At 36.7% G+C, this 26,757-nt stretch overlaps 1 protein-coding gene across 2 annotated transcripts; it reads right to left on the bottom strand.

Moving 5' to 3' along the window:
- Gcn2 lies at positions 1-26,370 on the bottom strand. 2 transcript variants are annotated; one of them, XM_053757645.2, is made up of 29 exons: positions 26,175-26,370; positions 25,521-25,687; positions 24,854-24,989; positions 24,395-24,511; positions 23,652-23,785; positions 23,186-23,331; positions 22,047-22,557; positions 21,146-21,268; positions 20,184-20,310; positions 19,322-19,444; positions 18,577-18,794; positions 17,818-17,976; positions 17,328-17,448; positions 16,674-16,923; positions 15,972-16,015; positions 14,798-15,027; positions 14,311-14,448; positions 13,352-13,475; positions 12,483-12,634; positions 11,483-11,616; positions 9,936-10,115; positions 8,159-8,382; positions 6,971-7,116; positions 5,888-6,056; positions 4,722-4,942; positions 4,268-4,353; positions 3,557-3,678; positions 2,444-2,625; positions 1-2,017 (listed from the first exon to the last, which is right to left on the bottom strand). In XM_053757645.2, the coding sequence occupies exons 1-29, from the start codon at positions 26,226-26,228 to the stop codon at positions 1,870-1,872; spliced, it is 4,686 nt and encodes a 1,561-aa protein (XP_053613620.1). In that variant the 5' UTR covers positions 26,229-26,370; the 3' UTR covers positions 1-1,869. The 2 variants fall into 2 exon arrangements, with proteins under 2 accessions (XP_053613620.1, XP_053613621.1); XM_053757646.2 differs by lacking the exon at positions 26,175-26,370 and adding an exon at positions 26,017-26,040.
- Between the last annotated feature and the right edge of the window lie 387 nt (positions 26,371-26,757).

Genomic DNA, 26,757 nt, shown 5'->3' with positions numbered 1-26,757 from the left:
TATTAATCACTGTCTTTTATTTTCATATTAAAAATGTTTGTACAAATTAATACATCGTAACATCACAACAACATACAAAATACAGCGGCAAAAATTAGTAATACCCAATCCAATTATGTCCATAAGCCATGTATCCATTAGGAAACAATTAAGTCTAAAAATATGATAGCACAATCTTTATATTTAGTCTTTGATACATTACTTGTAGAAGACTCAGTTTACGTCAAGTGTCATATTTGCTTATTTGTTCTTTAATATTTTAATGACAGTAAAAAAGAGAGTCAATACATCTTGCCATCCGAAGATAACAATACGCTAAAGATTAAGACCAGCCTACTACCAACTTTTATGGAATGATTCCAATACAAATCAGTTCAATGTAGGGATCTAAAATTAATCTATTGTATTTTTATAGACGTCGTAAGTAAAAATTGGACATAGTTGTCCTCACACATATGTCTGCAAGTCAACTGTTCCCTATTGGATACGATGCTTTATACAAAACATTCTTCTTCATTATTTTTTTGAAATTGTCATCAATATATTTATGACTACAATCTTTAAACAATAAATCTCTTTGAAAAATTTAATTTTGAAAAACAATTCTCACTTTTGTAAACTCAGATTGCACAAAATTACACGTAATATAATATTGACAGGCACAGTCCAAACTATTCTAGGTATAACATGAAACTAATATAAAAGTTTTTATGTTCAGATAATTATTACACATTAGCAAATAACTTGTGTCGTAAACTCGTGTAATTGCAGTTTACACAGAATTACAATATAATATTTTCCTGTTTGAAAATGCATAGAATATATAATTTCTGTATATATTAGCTACTTTCCAATTGTCAAATCAGATACTTTTTTAAATGTCAAAAACAAAAAATATATGGAGCTTGTATGCCAGAGATGTGCTTATGATATCACGATTTTTGAAGCCAAAATGCATTCCTAATAATACTTTAATGAGAACAATAAAGTAAATTACGTAATTAATAAAACTAATCAATTAAAATTATATTTAATTATTGTTTGGTTAATTTGGTTTGTAGTGTAATACCCAGTCTAGTAGCCAATTATTTGCTTACTATTGAGAAAACCACATTTTCAAGTAAGTAAATTTTCAAACATCGGAAAATACCATATTTTAGTATTGGACATACTTAGTCTTTTACGACCTAAAAATGTACATACCGGCCTGTGTTTTTGTTGGGGGGTGGGCAAAAATTAAGCATTTAGTACACGAATGGTAAAATAACACACATCCGACGAGAGAAAGAGTATACAAATGAAAAATCTCATAGGTGAGAGAGAAAATGTTGATTAACTCTCTATCGTGTTTGATGTGTATCAAAACCACCGGTGTCTGACTGGAGGCGGTAGCTTTTATAATTGATGAAAATGTTTCTCGACACTGCATGTCTATATTGTCATATATATAAATGTGATACTGTATTTGTATAAAAATAAATGATCAAAATCTTTTCCCTATAAATATTTCTCTCGTATATTATAATATAAATAGGCGGCTTAACACGTACTGTCTGTCTATGAAGAGTAGAAAATAAATGAATACATTGTGTCCTTTTGGTTGGCACACAACACTGGGTGTTGTCAGCTAAGAGAAGAACAATTTTATTTGGTTTTGCAGTGACCGAAATATGTAGATAGTTAAAAATTTGTTTTCTACTATTTACAAATAGCGGAGCGCCGAAGCTATGTTCATTAAAAATAATAGAGGGCGGGGTTTTGTAATAAAACGCGCCTGGTGTGTCATCTTTTAGCTTAGGTACGATACGCCAGGTGTACTTTCTTGTGACACGCTAGGCGCCTCTCCGTGAATGTCAATAAAGTACACAATCAAGTGATCAGTCGACATAATGAATCTGGTATAGAGTATAACGCGTAGAGTTGCGTTTCGTCTGAAGATCTGCTTTGGCTTGTTTGTTTCACTATGGAAGATAGCTCCTTTAGTGTGTCGTCGAGGATCTCGTAATATTTTATATAGCTGAAAAATACGATGGTAAATATTTATAATTGCGAAACTATAATTAAAAGTACAAATGGCGGACTTAAACTAAAACTAACCCATTTTAATATCCCACTGCTGGGATGTTGCCCTTCCTTATGGATGGATAAGGGGTATGTGTGGCCCACATGCATAATGCAGATTGTCGGATAAGATCACTATTTAATATAATTTGGTGCATCCAATAAATATATTAGCTATAAAATGATAAACATATGGCAAATAAAAAATTGCACACCACGATAGCTTCGACAATAAATTACAAATATTTATTTATTCCTATTGAACATAGGTACTGTATGGTGCGTACGTTAACGTCAAACTTATGAAAAACAACGAAGCGGCAACGCACTGCGTCGACCCGACTGAAAACGACGGAGAAATGAGTCCAGGCCAAAGACTTACGTGTCAAAAACGGGCTGGAAGGCATGCGCGAGCTCCGTGACGTCGAGCGGCGACGCGAGCTGCGCGCACAGCGCGCGCACGCACGCCGCGTCGCACGACAGCGCGAGCACACTCACGCGCACGCGGCTCATCACTGGCTGCAGGCCAAGGCTCACTAGGATTGATGTCACTTGGGTGTTTATCTGGCAAATTTAAATTCATAATCAAGGCCTTGTTTTACAACTTTCAGATTAAATATCTATCTCGTCAAGTGTTTTTTCGGTTTCTTCCTCAGCCGTCGAGTTGAACCACTTCTTGATAAAATATCATATTGTAATATGATAGATAAACGAACTAGGATAAATAAATTATTTGTAACTAAACTAACCTAGCTTTATTCAATACTTGTGAAACACAAATTTTAACGCTATTTATTCGATATGTTACCGTTACATAGGTTCTACGATATTTTAACAACAAGCAGTGGAACAAGGCCTTGTCATAAATGAGAATTGAATGAATTTCTTTCTTTTCCAAAGTGTCGAAAAATGACATACTTATTTCAGAATGTCGTGCAAATAAAAATCAGAGTTTAGTGATGTTCAAATGTGAAAGATTTTTTTTGTAGGTACTTCTTTCTCTCGTCGAAACATACGTATTATACTTAGAGTGCGAAGCGCTGGTTGGCATTTCACATCTCACTATAGAATCGATTCGAAATGGGACGCAGCGAACCAACCACATCGCCGTGTGGTTGTCGTTGCGTCACAATGGCGCACTGTGATTGGTTAGCTGGGTCTCCCTGCTAATCCACTCGATGGTGAGATAAAAATAGCAAAGTCCCACTAAACACACAGGTGATTTTCGGCGTAGAAATAGTAAAACAGATGAAGAGTTACGCAGGCTACATTTTGTTTGATTTAGATTTGTTTATGTAAAACTAGCGGCCCGTCCCCGCTTCGCTCGAGTAAAAACATAATAAATTATACACCAAAACCTTCCTCAGGAACCATACTATCTATTGGTGAAAACCGCATGAAAATCCGTGCAGTAGATTTTGTGTTCATCGCGAACAGACAGACAGGACGCGGAGGAGGACTTTGTTTTATAATAAGTAAGAAAAAGGATACAAACCTGATTTTCCAGAAACCGTTTAGAGTTCTTAGTTATCCTGTCGGCGGTGATGAAAGTGACGGATATACTGGGACTGTTGGACTTTTCGCTCTCACTCCAGCTTATTGAACGGTTGTTTGACGCTGAAACGTCAATATAAAACTGTAAAAGTAATACTGGAAATTTTTATCATCACTATTTATCACTCTTATATACAGAGGAAATATTTGTATTGTTGTATGTTAACTACTGTACCGATTTTGATAAAATTTGACACATGTAGACAAAATTGTTGTATGCTAACTACTGAACCGATTTTGATAAAATTTGGCACATGTAGACAAGACATGCAAAAATAACATATGCTTTTATTTTACGTAGACGAAGTGACCGACTGAAGGTAGTATTTGATCAAGTGTTTTTTTATTTTATTTGGAGATTAAATATAATAAATATACTTATTAGGACAAATCACACAGATTGAGCTAGTCCCAAAGTAAGTTCTAGATTTGTGTTATGAGATACTAACTCAACGATACTATATTTTATAACAAATACACATACAGATAAACATCCAAGACCCGGGCCAATCAGAAAAAGATCATTTTCCATCATGATCCGACCGGGGATCGAACCCGGGACCTCTTGGTTCAGATGCAAGCACTTAACCACTGCGCCACCGAGGTCGTTTTTCTCGAGATTGAAGGAAACATAGATAATAAATTGATTTACCTTCATGATTTTTCTGCGTGTCCGGTGTGAATTTTTGTTTGATGAAGTCTATCACTTCGTGGTAGGGCAGTTTGTGTTCAATCACTCTGAAACAATAAATATGTCACATTAATGTAAATATAATACTTAATGTGTATATATTGAATCGTATCGTGAAAATATAAAAAAAATGCAATTTAATTTTCATATGGCTAGACTTCATAAGATTTCATTTGAATAAACCTTTAATTTGAATTGCAAACATATTTCTTGTGGACATCAAAGTTAATATGATTTTTATATGAAATTTAATCACTTTCTACTACGGTAAGAGTTGATGGCAAGTGATTAGTAAGATAATCTATGTTTACTCCCGAGCACAAAACTAGTATGTGAGCATCCGCCACCCCTGACCCCCACGAGGTACAGTTGTATCTACTGCACCACATTTCCCGGCCAGCTGTGTGTCTGTTACCTGTCATCTCCCCAACAAGAGACCCTCACACCAGCGTCGTCCTGCCACAAGACAGCGGCCGCACGACTCAGCTCATGAGCGTCCGCGAACCCCGACCCCCACGAGCTGCAGTTGTATCCGCTGCACCACAGCTCCCTGGCTAGGTTGGCACGCTTGGCCGCCGCTTGGCCGTCGCGACCGCTGCCAGCCGTGCCGTGCACGCACACACAGATTAGTGGTGACTAAAACAATTATTTTTGACTGAAATACGTTTGAGTATTTAAAAAGTATCAAATTTCCAATCAAAATTCTAGTTCTTCTAAAGAAATATAAACCTTGAGTTTAGTTACTGATATGTGGCCGTCCAAATCAAAAGGGACCTTATGGCGCCCGGCACTTACGTCATTATTGCCGTTGTTTTGTATTCGAACAACGGCAATAAAGACCAAAGTGCCAGCCGCCATAAGGTCCCTTTTGATTTGAATGTCCGCTACACCCTATCGCCGACCTCAGATAGGTATGCCAATACATTGCGAAGTTTGTATATATTTTTATTACCGCAAGGAAAAATCAGCAGTGTACGTCAAAACTGTCAAGTTCGGTGGACTTTTAGCCTTAATTGATCTATAGCGGGCATTAAATAGTCTACCTATCGCCATCTCGTGGCAAGATATATATAGCTATAGGTAATAACACGTCCATCTTCCCGTCAGAGCCATGAGTTGCGAAACTCTTTCATTAGTGGAGACTATATAGTGGCAGGACTAGCCCATCGCCTATGATTAAGAATCTAACGTTTACAGCTTTTTCTCTTGTTTATCTTTTACAATCTGCGCGGGAGCAGCAGCTGGCACATTCTTCTATTTATTTTTAAACATAATAAATAAATAAATTAAATCGATGGCAGGAAACAAAGTAGAATGGAAAATACTCCATCAAAAAGGACCTCGTTCGTAAATTTATTAATGGCTAGCTGCGCCCTGGGGCTTCGCTGCCGTAGGAATTTCGGGATAAAAGTATCCATGTATACCCGTGTAGCAAATTTCATAAGAATCGGTTCAGTAGATTTTGGGTTAAAGAGTAACAAATATACATACATACACACATCCCAATATTATCATAGCATTTATAATATTAGTAGGGTGATGATGATATGGATAATATAAAATACCAGTTTGTATACGTACCTCAACATTCTTGACCACAGCAGGTAATTCCCCCTCAATTTTCTTTAATATGGTCGCAATCCTCTCTAAAGACATGGAGAAGCCGACGGAACACGACATCAGGTCGGCATTCTCGTGGTCTTTCTCTGTGCGAGCGACCTCCCAGAACTCCTCTACCAAAGCGTCGTATCTGATGACAAAAATCTATGGAAATACTTCATTCCACAACTTAAATATTTTAAAATGAGAACTAATGATATTTTGAACGGAGAACTATGATATTTTTAACTGAGAACTATGATATTTTGTAATAAGTATTACGATATTTTGTAATGAGAATCGTAATTTTAAAATTAGAACTATGTCATTTTTTAGTGACAATTGTACATTTGGAAATGAGAATTATGATAAATTAAAGTGAGACTTACGCTCGAGTTTTACAATTCTCGGCGCAGTCTACCCCATAAGACAGGATGTTGTATATATATTAAAGTGAGAATTATGATATTTTTAAGTGAGAATAATGTAATAATAATATTTTGTAAGTTCTCTTGTCGGCGAAAACGAAGCATCTTATGAAGTTCTCACTTTAGACACACACAACAAAGATCAAATTTCTGTATTCAACGGTGGTAGTCCTTATTAAATATAACGGAAGAATCTAAAATGATTGATGACAAAAATATAACCCGACACGATTTTTGTTGACTCCAACCTACATTTAATGAATTATTTATTTATACATATATATTTCAACACACATTATTACAAACTTAACTGCTAACAGTGTACAAAATCCAAATAATTCGGTTTGAACGTACACTGGCATAACATACAACATCGAGCGCTATAAATATAATGTTGTGCCGATTGCCGCGCGTACGCAGCTCAGTTATAAAGTTATAAATTCTGTACCACACGGGGTGATTTATGTGTTATAAGTCAGCAATTTTGTTAATAAAATATGATTTCAGTTTTTTCTTTACATTTTCACTTTTGATTTCTTGTTTTAATGCCGAAGGTAAGCTGTTTATTAATTTGGGTATATGGTATTGTAATGAATTGTCTACATAAAATATGTGAATTTTAATTAATAGCACGAACCTGCCCCCAGCAGCTATCAAATCGCCAGATCTTCTCTTTGCATTGGTTGTTTTATGGTCGGTATGCCTTACCACAGACATTTGCCAGAATACGCCGCTGTGTTGCGTCGCGTTGTACGCCAGTAATGGCGCCACTGTCATCGGACACTGTAACAAATGTTGTAAATCATTGCACTTTTAATATTATGGATGAATTTCATAAGCGTCTGAACGCGGCGTGCAGCGTTTCATTAGTGTCCAACATTTTTTTTTATATAAAGAATAATTTTTTTATATAAACATTTATAAAATTAACATTGTACCAGTACTTTACTTATTTATAAAATAGGACAATTAATTTGATTAGTACAATTTAATAAACACTAATGACATCCCGCGGCGGAGTTCAAATCAAAACGCTTGTGAAATTCACCCTTATACGTGACGTTCCACAGCTAAAAGTATGGATTCTCATGTCCAAATGTCGCATGTTAAAATATGCATGAGGTCCCGCTACATTATGCACTCGGTAAGGAATTCTCTTCAGCTCTTGTGATTGGAGTTTGAGGTTGCCGATAAATAAATATATTAGGACAAATCACACAGATTGAGCTAGCCCCAAAGTAAGTTCGAGACTTGTGTTATGGGATACTAACTCAACGATACTATATTTTATAACAAATACACATATAGATAAACATTCAAGACCCGGGCCAATCAGAAAAAGATCATTTTCCATCATGACCCGACCGGGGATCGAACCCGGGACATCTCGGTTCAGAGGCAAGCATTTTACACTGCGCCACCGAGATCGTCAATAATATTCCCGTTTTTGATAATTGCACGTTTAGGTGGTTCGGAGTTGCCGCACGCATTTTGTAATGCCACGATCGACTCACGTATAGTAGTTTTTAAAGACTTTCTTCCGGTGAAGGAAAACTTCACGTGGAAATCTGCACATTGCTTAACTTGACTTTACTTGTGTGTTTGCGACTACCTATCACACGATGGCAGTAGATGGTCGTAAATGTCATGTCAGATGCCTTTAGGCGACCTGAATAAAATCTGACACCTTAGCAATAAAACACTCGATGAGAAAAATGTGGGTTGTAGCCTAATGAGGTGGCACGAGTCTAAATATACTATAGGTTATGACCAAATGTCCCACATGGATATGTCCCAATGTCCCATGGTCCCACGTCCCACTAACCTCGCACCCTAAAGCCCTAGCGTTTCTGTACACAGCCTGAAGAGCATGCGCAGCTTGCGTGGCGACGCGATGACATTTCGCACTAAGCTTGCACTCGGTGAGGAACTCCTTAAGCTCTTGCACTGGGATGTCGGCTTCCATCAGTTTGAGAAGATTGGATATATCCCGGTTAGTTATGCAGAGCGAGGTTAAGTGGGTTTGCAGTTGCAGTCTTGTGATGCGGCCTGAAACACTTCAATATTTTAATGGGTGAATTTCACGAGCGTTTTGAACGCCGCCGTGGGCTGTCATTAGTTTTTATCAAATTTTACCATACACAGTAATCAATTTAATTATCCTATTTTATAAATAAGTAAAGTACTGGTACAATGTTAATTTTATAAATGGTTAATTAAACATATATATATATATATATATATATTCTTTATCCAATAAAATATGCGACACTAATGAAACGTTACACGCCGCGTTCAAACAGTCGTGAAATTCACCCTAATGCATCAAAACTTACAAAGCAATTATTTACTTATTTATTTATCAATTTATGTACAGCCTGCCACAGAGAAATCTGACCCCCTTGCGATTTGAACATCATCTCTAGGAAGATTTCTCTGTGGCAGACTGTACACAACAAACTTCAAATATAAATTACATTTTCTATATAAACCTATTCCGCGATATCCTACTCCTGAATTGCTGGCATGATAGGGACTGACACACTGTTGAAGTGTTCTTTCGGAATCTCTTTTCGAAATGAGAGTAGTTTGTAGCTTTGATCGATTATCACGAATAATAGTGCCTGTGGTGAAGGTCTTATTTCTGTATAAAAACTTTGGTTTTGGACGACGCTCAAATGAGGAAGAAAGTTATCAATAAAAAAAGTAAGAAGTACTTATTTCAAAAGAAATCTGAGTACACGTGATAGGAATATTGTTATGAAAATGAAGTGTGTAAAGACACATAAAACACGGTAAGCGGATTTTATCGAAGCGAGCGCGTTATTATCAAATACACTTCCGATGGCAAATTACGGATTTGCATTTGACTTCCCACTATCGACTTAATTGATTCGTAGTGAGACGCAGCGAACCAATCACACTGTGGTGTGGTTGTCGTTGCGTCACAATGGCACACTGTGATTGGTTAGTTTAGCTGAACTGCGAATTGACTCGATGCAAGTCGCTAAGATAGCAAAGTCGCACAACGCACATATACCACGCTAAGAGGATTTTATCGAAACTAGCGTGTTATTTAAATGTTATGTAACTCATAATGCGAAGCGGTGGTGGTGTAATGTTTAAGACGCCCGCCTGTGGATCGAAAGGCCCCAAATTCGAATCTTACTCGTGCCACATGAGTTTGTATACCAATCTGACTCATGTATAGTAGTTTTCATCGACTTGCTTCCGGTGAAAGAAAACATCGTGAGGAAACCTGCACAATGGTTGATTCTTATTAACTTGTGTGTGAAATGGAGAAGGCAATGGCAAACTACTCCATTAATAATGCCAAGAAAGTTGTTGTGTGTGTTTCATTCCACGTAATAAACACGCCCCTCAGCCGTGAGGAATACGACTATGAAGAGAATTCATAATCGATTAAGCATACTTAGATCATACTCCAGATACTGTTCAATGAACAGCGGAGTCTCGCAGACACAGGCATCTTATGATAGCGACTCCAACACCACTTATATACATTATAAGATCTGTTACAGAAAATAAATATTTTTGTTTTTTTTTTTTATTTGATTTACAAATACTATTCAGGTACTTACCAAAGCTAACCTCAACCAGAACTGGGTAGATATCGATGTGTTTGTCAATTGGCACTCCACAGGATAGTAATAATGTTTGAAGTAATGCTGTGTGGTTCAACTGAAGTGTAACGTTTAACGAGCATTCGGACGCCGCTCGGCTCGCTACAAGTAACAGTTCTGCGTCCGACCAGAGATAATCTAGAAAAAAAAGAAGCATAAAATAAATATGTCCATTCATATTCTCTGTAAAAAAATTTGTCTATGAGTATTCACATTCAACAATATACAGATCAGAATTTAAATTTATTTAAAAAGCTCCTCAGGTGCTTACTGACTGATAAATATTCTATTATATAATTTGAACGATTTTTTTAAATGTTAGACTCAGATAAAAATTTAGTTAATTTAGTTACTTTTATTTATTCGATTTTGTTTTGTGGGATTGTAGCATGCTCTCCATTTAAATTTGCACACCCGTGGACGGTGATACATTTAAGATTAAAATTATTATTTTAACACCTCATTGTAAAAAAATGTAAACTCATGTTTTTGTAAATAAATAATCTTTGTCTTTGAAAATACAAAAGATGATGAAAAGTCTAAAGATCCTTAATAATAATAATAATAAAAGTTAAGTAAATATCAATCAAAATCAAAACTCAGTGGAAAGCCCAAACTGTTCACATTACACCTATAGTATTGTCTTCAACTGGCATTATACCTACATCACTGAAACACAGCTTGAACACCTTAGACATACCAGATTATACACTCTCCTTGATCCAGAAGGCGGTAATATTAAATACATGCCGAATCACACGTAAATTCCTAACTCGTCTACCCTCACGTGTACCTTCAGCATATAAAACTTTTCCCTCTTACGCTTGGCTTCGGCCCGCGTATGAGGCGTATACCCTTTTATATTTTTATTTAAAAAAAAGGAGAAAACATTTATAAAAGTATAATAATAATGTTTATTTCAGATATCGTTACAATATCCATAGTAATATACAATAATAAAAATATTAATAAAAAACTAATTTATATAAATATAAATAATTTAAGCGGCAAATGCCAGCCAGCGTCTAAATGTTTCAGTGGTGTGAAGTCTTTCTTTCAGACTCCGCACAATGCAGTTTCTACACATGGCAACCCTGGACATGAAGTTAGCTATCCGTAGTCGGTGTATCGACTTCGGCGAACATATCTATATTGGTGGAGTAATCTAAAATATCTCAGTTTTCATCTCAACATTACGACGGTCATTCATATGACGAGATTTTCATATGAAGAGAGGCCTATGCTCGTCAGTGAACAGGAAAGGGCTGATGGCGACAATCTATACTATTATTATAAATAGGTAAGCGTTTGTGAGTTTGTATGTTTGAGGCGGGTAATCTCCTAAACTACCGAACCGATTTCAAAAATTCTTTCACCATTAGAAGGGTACATTATCCAAGATTGCTATAAGCTGTATTATATCTCAAAATTCCCACGGGAGCGAAGCCCCAGGCAACATTTTTAGACACTATTATAGTTACACATAAGGAATACTAAACTCGTACCCGTCTTAGGAGTGACGATATCAAAAGCGCACTCCACAATTTCTCTTGGATGGAAGCCCGCCACGTGTTTCTCTCTGTACACGCGGTCCACTACATAACGCCGCATATATTTTGTTCCCGAATATGCTGTGTGTCTGCAATAAAAAAACAAGTCGGAAAAAGAGTTTTTTTTTAACTTAACCAATTTGAATCGAATCCGAAATGAAAGGTATTTTTTTGGATATTTTCTCCACCATCTCATTTCTATCAATTTATTTTTATTGGTAGTGAAAAAATACCTGCTTCCGGTGAAGGAAAACATCGTGAGGAAACCTGCACACTGGTGCAACTTGTGTGTGAAATGGAGAAGGCAATGGCAAACCACTCCAAATAGTGCCAAGAAAGTTGATGTGTATGTTTAATTCTACGTAATTACCACGACCCTCAGCCATGAGGAAACACGAGTGTATTTAATCTCCTGTGGTGTTTTTAGGGGGTGTCCACAGTTCACAGATTTTTTTTATATCTCAAGTTACTTAAACTTGTTATATTTTATATTTATATTTAAAAAATGGTAAGCCCTTATGACATAATATGGACCAACACTGTTTGAATGAGTTTCTTTCCGCATTTCTTCTCAGCAGTGGTCGTTCCGAAATGCTAGTAGTTTGTAGCTTTGGTAAATATAATTTAATTTAGAATATGACGTGAAAAAGTGCAGTGTGAAGGCCTAATCTCTGAATAAATGATTTGATTTTGATTTATTATGTTCTTACCTAACCTTACCTAATTATGTCAAGCAGAACTGAATTTAACGATTATTTTAATTCAAGCTTATCTAGATTTTGAGAAACAAAAAAATATATTATATTATAACTATGGACACACCTGTTTTTAGTTTTCGCAATGAATTAAAAGAAATTGGAAAAATAAAAAATTGACGGTGGCGCTAGTGCGCTAGTGCTAGTGGCGCTAGTGTGTTGGCGCAATCTTGAAGTCAAGCGTTTTCAAACTGCTTTACCTAGCAAATGGGAGTCTAAAATCATGGGGTAAATGGCACACATTGCCGCTGGCCGTCATCACTTTGACGGCATTGGGGTACTGCTCCCAGCCCTTGGCCCGGGGGATGAGGAGGGGAGGGGAGAACTCGTCGGCTCCATGGCTGCGGAACACCTGAAAGAATTGAAAATCTTGAACTCGTGTGGTTCCCGCCCTATAATAGGACCACAATATCCTCCCGGAGTTGTGTTACTAGGTGACTAAAGATGGCAGATTTTTGTCTACATTTCTCGGTATGTTAGGCCCATTTCTGTGTTTGTGTTCCTAGGACCGGCGATACAACCTAAGTGCTCAGTGTGGGCCGTTGAGTGTCCACCAAACACAAGATACAATACAATTAGAAAGACGTAAAGAAGACTGTAAGATTGAAATATTAATAAACTAGCTTTTGCCGGCGTGATTTCCCACAGGCGCAGATATTTTTCGGGGATGAAAGGTACCCTATGTTCTTCTCCGTACATCAAACTAAATGTATACAAAATTTCAAGAAGATTGTTTGAGTAGATAGAGGCGTGAAAAGGTAACAAACTAATTAACTAATTTACTTTCGCATTTATAATATTAAGTTAGCAATTAGAAAAAATGTGAAGATGGATTTGTCACACATGCTTTTAACTTATTTTTGAAAATAATAATGAAATAAAAAATTCTGGAATCGAGCGGCCGAGTCGGCGTAAGACGTAAAGTGATGAATTAATTCAGCCGAACTGGCATGGTCTCGAGTTGTCAAGAGCACTGTCCCGGATAGACAGGGGCGCGGGTTCAATTCCCGCTCGATTCCAGAATTTTTTCATCTCATTATTATTTTCAAAAATTACGTGAAGATGTTACCTTGATAACAATATCTTTAACAGCGGCCAGTACGTCGTTCCTGTTCCTCACGTCGTTGTGGTAGGTATAATCTTCAGCTGGCGACGCTCGCTGGTCCAAGCAAGCGGCCACTAGTCTGGTATATCTACAACAAATAAATAAATAAACAAACAAACAAATAAATAAACAAATATAATATTAGGACAAATTACACAGATTGAGCTAGCTTCAAAGTAAGTTCGAGACTTGTGTTATGGGATACTAACTCAACGATACTATATTTTATAACAAATACATAATATTGATAAACATCCAAGGCCCAGACCAATCAGAAAAATATAATTTTCCATCATGAACCCGACTCTGGGTTCAGAGGCAAAGCACTTTACCACTGCGCCACCGAGGTCGTCAAACAATTTGCACGAAAAATTAAAGCACTTCTTGTTTCTTCTCTGTGGCCCTTCTTCTTCCTGGCCCGACGCGTCTTCGCGCTCGGGTAAAAACATAATAAATGATATACCTAACCTTCCACAGCAACCACACCGCGTATCGGTGAAAACCGTATGAAAATCCGTGCAGTAGTTATCGAGTTTATCGCGAACAGACGAGACGCAGCTGATGACTTTGTTTCATAATATGTAAGGATACACACATCTTTTTTATGTACAGTCAACAGCACATCGACCTACCCAAATTCATTGCAAACTCGCCGACATTACCGCGCCACAGAGGTTCGTGAAGGGTAACTTGGTGTGCTGTTATCTGTACGAGCGAAATGGAATATATTATGGGATCTCTAGCTTTCTCTGTCTATCGTATAATTATTGCTTTAGTGGAACATTGCTTCTGTAGCATCTTCTGTATGCACGTGTAGTGTAACTTTTCATACGAACATCACTTTATTGTATGAGCGGATATATATCAACGTAACAAATGTTTGACTTTTGATATCGTGTGAGATGAATGAAGAAGTATATTACCCTCGGCTACCTCGCTCGCTCAACGCGTGAGACAACAGCCCCGCCAGGGTTCCCTCGTGTACTGGCCGAGGGATATGTTCGCTGCTCAGCAGCTCCGCACAACTTGGCCGAAGACTAGCATCGTGGTTTAGTAGCCACCTGGAACGAAATCTTTGATGAACCTATATTCTCGTCTCTATTAGTATGTTTACTTTGAATAATAAAGTAAATTAACAAATCTATATATGTGTATATATATAGTAGATTTATATATCAAAGAAGACACTGAATGACGGACTGAAATATCAACACACAGCCCAAACTTCTTCTTCGTTATGTGTTCTGGGGGTGCACTAAGAAAATTTCATAATTCACCCTCTAAGGGGGTAAAAAGGGGTTTCAAAGTTTTTATAGTCTAAATATTTCACTGAAGGGAAAAACACGCGGGCGAAGACGCGGGCATAAGCTAATAAATAATATAAGAAGGTAAGGTAAGAACGAATCCTACCTGATAACATGAATTTGTTTAGCATTATCCCTTTCAAACTCCTTAGGCATTACGATATCTTTGCTCCTGATACTATTAAGTACGGCCATTCTCTCCATAGCCGTGTCGAGCGGAGGGTGGAACATTTCAAATAGGATGATCCCTAGGGAGTAAATGTCCACTTTCTGGTTGTATATCCCTTTGGTACCCGCTTGGTACAACTCTGGAGCTACGTATAGAGCTGTGCCGACCTGAAAATTAATAGGTAGATAGTAGCCAAGGGCTGCAAGGCATCAATTGCAGCCCGAGATATTGGCGCACGAGCGCAGCGAGGGCTTCTATAGTTCGAGGGTGCAATTGATGCTTACACCCGAGCTAACTACTACGCTTTACATCTCGATTGTGAGGTAAGTAGAAAAAAAAAACGTATTTATAAAAAAAAAACCCAAAAACAAACAATATTTAAAGTAAAAGTTTTCTATTCCCGCCTTTTTTCATTAAAAAGAACCAAGTAAAGCACTTTTTGATTTTTTTTTTTCAAGAACGTAATTGAGCTTCGCCGTTCGATACCTATTTAAAATTGATAACTATTATATTTATACGAAGACAAAACTGAATAGCGAAGGGACCTCTTTGGTCATTGGGCTGAATGCAGTATGATGATTAGATATGTGGGAATTTTTGAAAGAGTGAAGTGGTTTTTTTTTTCTAGCTCTTTTCTAGCTACATTATTACACTAGAGCGCTAATTGGTCACTTACAAGCCCCATTTGGGGGTAATAAGGACCTACTTATCGAACATGAGATGGAAAATAACTATAATACTTATAGTGAACTAGGGGCCCGTTTGCTTCGCTTGGGTATAACCATAATAAATTATACACCTGAACCTTCCTCAGGAATCGCACTATTTCTTTAAAAAACCCGCATCAAAATACGTTGTATAGTTTTAAAGATCCAAGCATACATAGGGACAGACAGGCAGCGGGAAGCGACACTGTTTTATTTTTGTCTGTGTTGTCTATGTGTTGATGATTAAAACTTAAGTAAATATATTTTTCATCCCAATTAGCATAAAAACTCAGTTATCAAATTTAGCGAGCAATTATAGTATGATGTGAATGTTAGAAAAAAAAAAAAAACACAAGACACATTGTATAGACAATGTGTCTTGTGTTTTTTTGTGTGAAAATTACCTGTCCAGTTAACGATCCACTGATTTCTTCTGGCTTTACTTTTTCTGTAATAAAATAAAATATTACGTGTTGGCCAATGGAACACCAGCAATTAAAAACACGAGTCTAATTTGACAGGCGTCAAAAACGTACTCATAGAAATAAACAAAAATACAAGCTTCTATCCTTATTAATATCTACTTAACCAATCTTCTTGAAATTTATATAGTTTGAAGTACGGAGGATATAGGGTACCTTTCACCCCGGAAAAATAACTGTCTCCGTGGGAAATCCCGTCAGAAGCTTGTATATAATAAATTCAAATTAGGTATAAAATTAATGCAATCAGTGTGAGGAATCCTCGCGTATCAGGATGCATTTGAGTGAACGGGATAGAGAGAGAGGGAGAATAAAAGTCCTAAGGAATAATTTATTTCTCATCATCATCATCTACGACCCTACGTGACCTCCTATACTTATACTATTATTTTATACTAGCTGCCCATCCCTGCTTCGCTCGGGTAAAACCATAATAAAAAGTAGACTATGTCCCTCCTGAAGGTTTCGTCTGCCTCTGTGCCAAATTTCGTAAAAATCAGTACATTACTTTTTGAGTTTATTCATTACAAACTACAAAAAAAAAACAAAAATACAAATTGTTTCTGTTTATAGAATTAGTATGGTAGTATATGAAATGGAAGTATGGAATATATATATTCCTACCATCAACCAAAGCGGTGAAAGCTTTCGTCGCGAGTCCAAAATCCCCAATCTTGACATGATCGTTGGAGTCCAAGAATATGTTGACAGGCTTCAGGTCCCTGTGTATCATGCCTCTTTGGTGGACGTGGGCCAGTCCCTCCACGATCTCCCTGAAGAGGCGCCACGCACGGAAGTGCTCCTGGTAGAGGCCGTTGTCTATGGCTTGGCGGAGGGTGTTTTTCTCACAGAACTCCATTTGGATGTATAACACCTGGTTGGAAATTTAAAAATCTTGTCTAACGATCTTCTATTTTCAACTTATTTTTTACTATTTTCCGAAAGTTGTGTGGTAGATTTCTTTTAGAATTAAATCTGCACTTAATGCCAATTTGGTGAATCAAGTTTTGTGGCATGTGTTACCACTCATGTCGTTGTCGTACGAGGCGACTAAGGGACATTAGCCTTAGCAGCGATAGAGTATAATTATATTCCCAAAGAGGGTAGTCGTCAGGCTGGCAGCCGGTAAAATCATAGCTAATAATCTTCAAAATTCAAGCTTTATTTTTTTTTCATGATGGCTTCGCAGCCTCACAGAAATCAAATGTAACTAGAAACACACGACAAAAAGAGAGAGAGATAGATAGATAGATAAATAATTTAAGATTATCAACATACTTGATTTAACCTCGTGGAAGGTGGTCTTGGACTGGCAGATAGAAGTTCCGATGGTAAGGTTTCCGATTTGTTTTCCGAATCGGATGCGAATTCGATACCGCTACTCGATTCATCTTCAGGACTATAAAAAAATCGTCCTTAATTTATACCACTAATAATATTATAAAGATCAAAGTTTGTCAGTATGTTTGCTACTCCTTCACGCTCAAAGGACTAGGCCATTTTTATGAAATTTGGTATTGAGGTAGCTGATACCTTAGATTAAAACTTAGGATACCTACTTTTTATCCCGAAAGCCCGCAATTCCGGTAGGATTTAGTTAAACATTCTGAAAGTTAATACCGCTTTATAAAGTAGATGGCGCTACTACAAGTATTGTACAACAACACACACCATCTGTTAGATATATTACATTTAGGCCATCGAATACTTCATCAGCAAACGGTAAATAGGCCCTAAGCCTAGTATTGGATTTCTTACAGAATCTCACCTGATATTGAACAGAGGCAATGCTTCATCATCGTCGTCTTCTTCCTCGCTGTCCGACGAAGAGTGCCTCTTCTGTATCGAGGGGTCGCACATGGACCACTCCACTTTGACCTCTTGTCCGAGTTTCGCCACTATGTCCTCCAGGCTGTCCGGTTTCTTCCTTGGAACAATGATTTTGATCATCAGTAAGAAAATCTTTATGATAGTGTAGTTGCAATCAAATCATATTATAAAATACCCGACGTTGCCCGGGGCCTCGCTGCTGTGATTTTGGAATTTTGAGATAAAATATAGCCTATAGCAGTCTTGGATAATGTACCTTTCCAATGGTGAAAGAATTTTTGTAATCGGTTCGGTAGTTTAGGAGATTACAAGGAGGATTACAGGAGATTACCTCAAACATACAAACTCACAAACGCTTACCTCTTTATAATAATAGTATAGATGGGGCTTGTATGACAAAAATAACTGATGACGTCACATTTCTTGGAGTCAAAAAGCACGACAAATTTTACGTTAATTAAAATTACTAAATCGTGCATAAATAAAAATGTCACTAGACGGCAGTAGGTAAGTCATGTCAGATGCCTTCAGGCGACTTGAATAAAATCTGACGCAAATGTTAGCTACAACACTCGATATTAATGATATACGAAATATTTGAATCATGTCAAAACATAATTTTTTACCTTAATTTGTTTCTATTTAATTCCTAGAACGTATATTTTCAGTAAAATATAACTATATTTATGTTAGTTACCTAGTAGCGGCCTTTTCACTGCAAGTGACCGGAGTGTCGCCCTCTACCGGCTGTGTGGTGGACTCAATCCACGCGTTGTAGTACCTCACCACATTTTCGTGGTTCAAACGAGACAGTAGTTTAACTTCGCGAGTTATCTTCTTGTTTAACTGGACGCTTTCCGGGTTAAGTTTGATACGTTTTATCGCGTATAATCCGCCGTCTAGTTTGTTCTTCACCTGTTTATGGACAAATATGTATTTTTTTTAACCTTGAATGATGTGTCCCACTGCTGGGACTCCCACTTTTGAGGTGGAGGCAGACCAAGTAAGATTTTTTTACTTAACGAAATGCAACTTGCTCCGGGACAAGATTTTAATAGTAAGTAATAGTTTTCCAGTTAATGTTATCAAAATTGACTAGACGGATTTTTATGGCCACCCTTTTCGATTTGGTAACTGTGTCCAATAGAAAATTATATTACTTTCTAATTAAGTAATTCGTTTAACTAGTATAATTTGTAGAAATATTTCTTTGTTAATAAATAAAAAAATATTAATAGAAAACACACCAGTATTCTAATTTATAATTAATTCCATTTCCATTCCAATTCCTTTATCTAGTATAGCATAATTTAAAGAAATTTTTTTTTTTGTTAATAACAAAAAAATATTTATAAAAAACACAACAGAACATACGACATAATAGTTAAACAATACATTATTGCGCAGATCCGCGCAGGCGCACTCGAAGGGTGAACGCTTACCTTCAAGACATCTCCGAAGGCGCCTTGTCCCAGCCAGGCCAGCACTTCAAACTCGTCGGCCAAGCGCGAGTGGCCGTTAATGGCCGGGCCTAAATTACGGATCTTTTTTACTGCATCCTCATCCTAAAATTATATTTAATTTGTTGTTTTGTATATCGAGACTGACACTTTTTTTGTTATTGAAAGCACTCCTAGCGTGTTAATTACTGAAAATACTCATAGCGTGTTGATAACTGAAAACACTCCTAGCGTGTTGAAACATTATTTCCATGCAAGTCTGGGAGCAAAAAAAACACATAACATGACTGCTACGTTCAAGTAGATAGTAAAACACTGGAGATTCTTCTCATAAGCGATAGGCTTGCATATACACATACATACAAATTGATGACCTCGGTAACGTAGTGGTCACCATTAAGCGGGCGGGCTGCTAGGTGCGGGCAAATATTTGTAATTTTTATCACAAATATTTGTCTGCGGTTTTAGCTGATTGAGCGGGCCGTTAGTGTGGACAACACTCAACGGCCCGCTATGGACACAGACACAGAATTTATTATATTTAATTTATATTTATATATATTCATATTATATTTATTAAATTTGTTAATATCACACCTGTTTCCATTGACTTAAAACTTATCACTATTTAATTTAATCAGCTAAACATAGTCTTCTTGGACCACAATTCATGGCTCTGTCTACTTATTAATAGTAGATTGAATGTCTATATTGTCTATATTGACATGTGGCAGGTATTTATTGCCGTTGTTCAAATACAAAACAACAGCAATAATGGCGTAAGTGCCGGGCGCCATAAGGTCCCTTTTCCTTTGGACGGCCACATATTAATGAGTTTACTCACATCAGACCCGCTGCCGCCATCGTCTTTCCTCTTGCCACCAATTTGTTTCACCGGCGCGTCTACCAGGAAACCATGATTCATGAGCTGTTCCGCCGACCACTGGGAATGCTCGTCTTCTGTTAGACATCTATCGGAAGTAATCGAAACTTACTTTGAGGCTAGCTCAATCTGTGTAATTTTTCCATATATATATATAGTATGTAAAACGAAACGGCTAAACATATATTGATAAGATAAACAAATTATATATAATTTGTTTTGTTTTGTTGTTGATAAACAAATAATATATACTATATTTTATAACAAATACATATATAGATAAACATCCAAGACCCGGGCCGATCTGAAAAAGATCATTTTCCAGCATGACCCGAACGGGGATCGAACCCGGGACCTCTCGGTTCAGAGGCAGGCACTTTACTACTGCGCCACCGAGGATGTCGTTGACATTATGTCAAAATACCCCTTTTTTTCATGAAACATAAGCACTAGTTCAACAAAGCCACTAGTTCGCGGAACCGTGGAAATTTTGAGATAAAATATATAATAGCCTATAGCAGTCTTGGATAATGTACCTTTTTAATGGTGAAAGAATTTTTGAAATAGGTTCGGTAGTTTCGGAGATTACCCGCCTCAAACAAACAATCTCACAAACGCTTACCTCTTTATAATAATAGTATAGATTACAAATATGTTAGGTAGGCCTCAATGTGTGTAGACAAAACATGACAAACACTGTTCCACAAAACAAAAGAAATAAGTTATTTTTTACATACAATTTTGAAGGAAAAAGATTTGAAACTTCGAATATATTTTTGCTATAGTATTCGAACCTGGGATGTTTGGATCTCAGGCGGACGGACTTAACTTCACTGAACCACCACCGCTTTAAATTACTTCAAATTTACGTGGAAAATTTACGCGGTCGAAGCCACGGGCAACAGCTAGTTAAACATATTTACCTAGAAAAGAAGTCTTTAGCTGCGCTGGGCAACTCAGGGGGTATTTCATGAGTAGTTTTCTCCTGGCACAACATGGACAGTAACAGATGACCCGCCGCGAATATGTCTTGCGCACGCGTCTGTCTGTAAAACAGAAACATACATATACATGTTATCTGCAGACGGAGGGAAGTTATAAATTTTAAAAGTTTTGTGTATTTGTATGTCAGTCTTTGGCGCCTAGGTCAACCGATTTAGATCTAGTTTTTTTATGTGAAAGAAAATTTTATCAGGAGTTCTTTTCTAGCAGATGTGCCAGCAACTTCATAGTCATGTAAAATCTTAATTAATTAAACAGTAGAATAGTAACAGAATTTGTGATCAGCCTTTATGGCTATACGCAGTTATGATGTGTGATTAAGGTTTTAGTTATTGTATAGTTCCTATAACACGGTGGAAAGACGAGCTAAGCCTAACATTGGGATCTAACTGGACAAGAGTGGCTTTAGACAGAGACCAGTGGAGGCAGTTGAACCTTTGCCAAAAGGCACACTGAGCTCAGAGATATTTAATGAGAAAAATTTTCAGTCGTAACTTGATCTAAGCACAGTAACAGAAGGCTAATTATTATTATTATTGTTTAGTTCTAAGAGTCACATTTCAGTCTATTCATGAAGTACGGATAATGATAATATGCCGATCTACATTCAAACTAATTTTTAGCGAAAATATTGATAGATAATCTCTATTTTTGTTATTTTGTTTGTAATGTATAAACTCAAAACTAATGGACCGATTAAGAAATTTGGCACAGAGTTCAGGAATAACATAAAAGCTACTTTTTTATTGTGATTTTATCTGACCAAAGCCAGAAGCCAGACAGGCCGCAAGTATATTATATTTTAATACATAAAACTCTTACTTGTCACAAAAGCTATCGCCATCGAGCATTTCAGCCAGCCAGCTGTCCAAACTAGCACCGACCAACTTGACCGCTCCGAAAACGTCCAGAAAAACGTTCTCACTTCTCACATCTTTATGCACTACGTCTGCACTATGCAATTCACTTAACGCACTAAACACACCCACGCCTACATGCCTCACTAGTCTTAACGTTTCGTATATATCACTATTTTTGCACTTATCTAATAAATATTTCAAGGAACTGCCTAGAATAAAATTTCTAAATATATAAACAGATTGGCCAGCCGTCCGTCCACTTTGACTTTCTTTGCATGTTTCCATGGCTATGTATGGCACTAAGTTTGAATGTTTTAACCGACACATTGATTTCAGATCTTGTTGAAGCGATGAGAGTAGCCGATGCCACGATTGGAAGTCCGGAGTGGGGATGGACCATTTTTTGGATACTAGTGGTTCTCCCGTTTCGTCTTCTATCGCTAGGTAGCTTGTTGACCCATTTGAAGAATGACCTGCAAATGAGATATGAGAAGAGAATCGATTTTATTTGTTTTACATAAAATAAGTTATCTATATAAAACTCGTGTATTACTGAGTGTTTGACTGACTGACAGACAACACACGGCCGAAAATACTGGGCGTAGAAAGCTGAAATTTGATGTGTAGCCTACGCAGCCTTGGACAGTGTAGGGGAGCACTAAGAAGGGATTTCCTGAAATTCCCATGGGAAACGAATTTTTACTCACATATGAAGATGTGGGCAAAAGCTAATTTTGATATAAAGGGCGATGGCCTTGTGCATTCACGGCAGTCTTTATGTCCGACCAACTCCAGACCAGGAGTGCCATCACCGCTGGTACGGCCACGAAAATTAGTACGTAAGAGCAAATGTTTGGCTATGCCCGTCCCTCCTGGTCCTGGCAGAAGGGGCAAACTCAAGATGTGCTGGCTTGATATCGTCAAGGATGATATGCGTGACAATGGTCTGACATCTAGGGATGCCAACGACCGTGCGAAGTTGAGACGCAACAGTAGGAAAACGGACCAAGGGCTCCGACACTCAACGACTGCGAAAGTAACCAGAAAAACGCTCAGATGAGAGGGAGATGCTCAAAACCTTGGACCCTTAGAATAATTTACCTAAACAATTTCCTATGTAAACTTTCTTGTGGTTCTTCTGCGTTATCCTGAGAACTTGTGCACATTTTAGATTGCACGTGCACGCCACGTCTTTTGGTCGCTTGCGAACCACTTTCTTGGCCGGAGACATCTTATCATCAGCATAGCTGTTAAAAAAAAAACAAATCACATAAATATTTTTAAATTAGCCATAAATTACCAGCTGCAGTCCGGGGCTCCGCTTCATTGGGAATTCCAGGATAAAAAGTACTAAGATTGAGATGGTTTTAGGAGAGCTGGCGAGTGACTTGCTATTTTTTGCCGCGGGCAGAGCCGTTGACAACAGCTAGTGGCATTATAATAATTAAATCTTAAAACAATCCGCGATAACAAGGACGAATGTTCGATGAATTCGTTGCCTGCACATAAGTACTAAAAATTAAAAAAATATATTTAAAGTGTCATCGAGACACCAAGAAGTACATACTATACTAATTCGGGTGCGTCTCCGTGACCCTCGATACTGTCCTCTTGAGACAAACTCGTTCTGTGCACCCGCTGTCTGCCCGCACATCGCAGCATCTCTTGTCGTCTATGTATCTCCTCCTTTATCTTTTTCCTCTGAAACATGATGAATGAGATGCAAAAGGATATCAGAAATTCAAAAATTCAAAACATACCTTTTGAGTTCTTTTGAGAACTTAAAATTTTTTTATGAAATTGTTAAGTTTACATCAGTAAACTCGTGTTTTTGCAATTTATTGCTATAATTTATTTATTATTTTTAAACTGTCTAAGTTCCCCAACAATATAAAGATTTAAATAAATTTAAATCTTTAATCTCAGTTTATTGATAAACATTATAATTTAAACAATTATTTTAACGACAAATTCAGATAAAATGATAATAGTGTAAATAAATATTTTTATTTTGTGGCATGATAGCATTCTCTCCAATTAAATCTGAATAATTTAAAAATAAACTTGGTACCCATATAGCTGGTGAAACATGCAGGATTAAGTTTTCTTTTAACACCACATTGTAAATAATGTACACTCACGTTTTTATAAATAAATGATCTTTGTCTTTGAAAACAAGGGTTATAGCCACTATTATAAGCAAAGAGAATGATAGAAGCTCTGTCCATTATTGGAATACTAGAAGCTAACTATGAGATGACGACAGACGATAATCAATAATTCCTCAAGAAAACAGTAATAATAACTTACTTCTTCCTTTTCTTTAATTTCCATGTCATGTTGCTTCAATTTCTCTTTCTCTGTGTTTTGTTTCACCATTTCGTCATAGAAGGAGAGAGTGGGCTTATTGTGGTCATGAAGGAATTGCTGCCAACAGAGCAAAGTTCATCAGAAAATTTTAATTGATTTTAGGTTCTATTCAATTTGAGCTGCTACATAAATTATACTTCAATACAAAAGTATTGAAGTAGGTATAATTTTCATTCTTACAAATAAATTTGGTTGTAAATATCTTAAACCGATTGAACTGATATTCTGTGCACATATTATGCTTAGTTTGGATGACAATGTATAATTATATACATGAATTTATTTAGGACTCAGGATCGGCTACCAACAGGGATTCCTTGGATTAGGATGTTTTTTTCACATGTTGAATGCAATAATATAAAAACTTGTATCAAATATTATATTTTTGAAAAATCTCACCTGGACATGTTGCGCCAGCTCAAAGATCATAACTTCCCCGCACTTCTCCGACGCCATACTGCCAAGCTCTGCTAGGAGCTTCTCCGCATTTTCCGCAGACAGCCCTTTCATTTTTGATATTTCAATTTTTGGAGGCCTGGAAAATTGTTAACAGGAGTGAGTAATTTCTTTTTGTTTTGGAGAGATTTCTGGAAGAGATTGCTTATTGCTTGTATAGTATTGTATTGTATTATTGCACTTAATACTAATTGAATGGGAACCAGGCTTCATATCATCAGATTTGATACCAATATGTATCATAAAAATATATCTTCATTACAATCATATTTTTATGGGTTACTATGCTTGTCTGGTAGTAAAAGAAAACATGTTTGCTAGCTAATTTTCCTCTTGTGTATCTACATGATTGTTAAAGAGGGACAGGGTTTAGCTAGGTTCTTCTCATTATTAGATGTTAGTATTACTTTACAATTACCTGTATGTAATTTTAAAGTAATATAAAAACTTTGTAACTAATGTTACTTTTTACGACAAAATTTTTACAACTTATGTTAATAAGTTGTTATTGATGAAAAGAAAAATAAGATAACAAATAAAAATATAGTCAGTATAATTATAGTTTGCCCATTATCTATGTAAAGATAGAGATAAAAAAATCAATACATACTTATCAGGGTAATTATGACAGCACTTGAAGCGCAGAGTGATGGAGCAATGGACATCGGGCATAGACGAATTGTGCAATGGATACAGGCTTAACAGAAAGTCATTTGGTCGCCAGACCTTCCAAGCCGTGGGCTCACGTTTGTCTTCAACCAGCTCTCCATATATTGCCTGTAAATTTGCATAATTTCTTAGATCATTTTATTATAGTTCCATGTTCTAGCTGAAGATAAGCATGATAAACCTAGATGTAACCAATTGACACTGGCTACGCACACAAGATATCACGTGAAAGAGTAACATACATACAAGCTCACAAAGTTTCGCATTTATAATATTAGTAGGTATTTCTACAAACATAACTTATAGTACTTATGAATACTCCAACAGTAGGATTCATATCAATATAACGTACTTCTAGAAACACACACACACACACACACACTAGAAATATTAATTATTATTACTGAAATATACTAATAATTTTAGCAAAAACATACTTCATTCAGATTTTATGAATTTCAGAAAACTACTGGGACGAAAATATAATGTAGGTACTGTTATATTTATAAACACACGTGTTCCCAAAAAAATCGTGCAATAATAATGTAAAGTTACAATAGTTTACATTAGGTAGATCTAAAAATATGCTGCTAACCTGTAATGCCTCGAATTCATTATTTTGTCGCTCCTCTGGCGTCTCGTCACCCATTATTGTGTCAGGATATTATCATAATCTCAACATTCACATTAAATGACTAGTTTCCAGTAAAAAAGGCTTTTTACTTTATCAGCTATATTTTGCGGAAAATAAAACACACACCGCCAAAAACACAAAACATTTCAATTCATCGAACGTCAAATGCATGCGACTTGTGTCAAATAATGTCAAAATGACTTTGACATTGGCCCTGACCTGTGGTAGATAACAGTGACGGTCCTGTTTGAGATTTTTTTTAAATCGCATAGAACTGTGGATTTAATAAGTTGGTGTCTACTTTACTAATAGAGAGTATTACTGCACATTTATCCCGCCAGAGTACAGCACTGTATGTTAGGTACACAAAAGCTTTTCCACCTTTTGCTATGTCGATTAAAACGTTTATTTTAGAGTAAGTAAAAATATGGACCTCATATAGGTAAGATCTTCAGTCAAAATCAAGTTTATATCAATTTATGATCACAGTTGACCAAATAATGCAGAACATAACCTAAAATAGTGTTATTGTTTTTAGGATAAT

This window comes from Plodia interpunctella, chromosome 17 (genome assembly GCF_027563975.2).
Source record: "Plodia interpunctella isolate USDA-ARS_2022_Savannah chromosome 17, ilPloInte3.2, whole genome shotgun sequence".
NCBI classification, from domain to species: Eukaryota; Metazoa; Arthropoda; class Insecta; order Lepidoptera; family Pyralidae; genus Plodia; species Plodia interpunctella.
The sequence above is the reverse complement of the archived record's forward strand: the minus strand, read 5'-3'. Positions and strand labels throughout refer to the sequence as shown.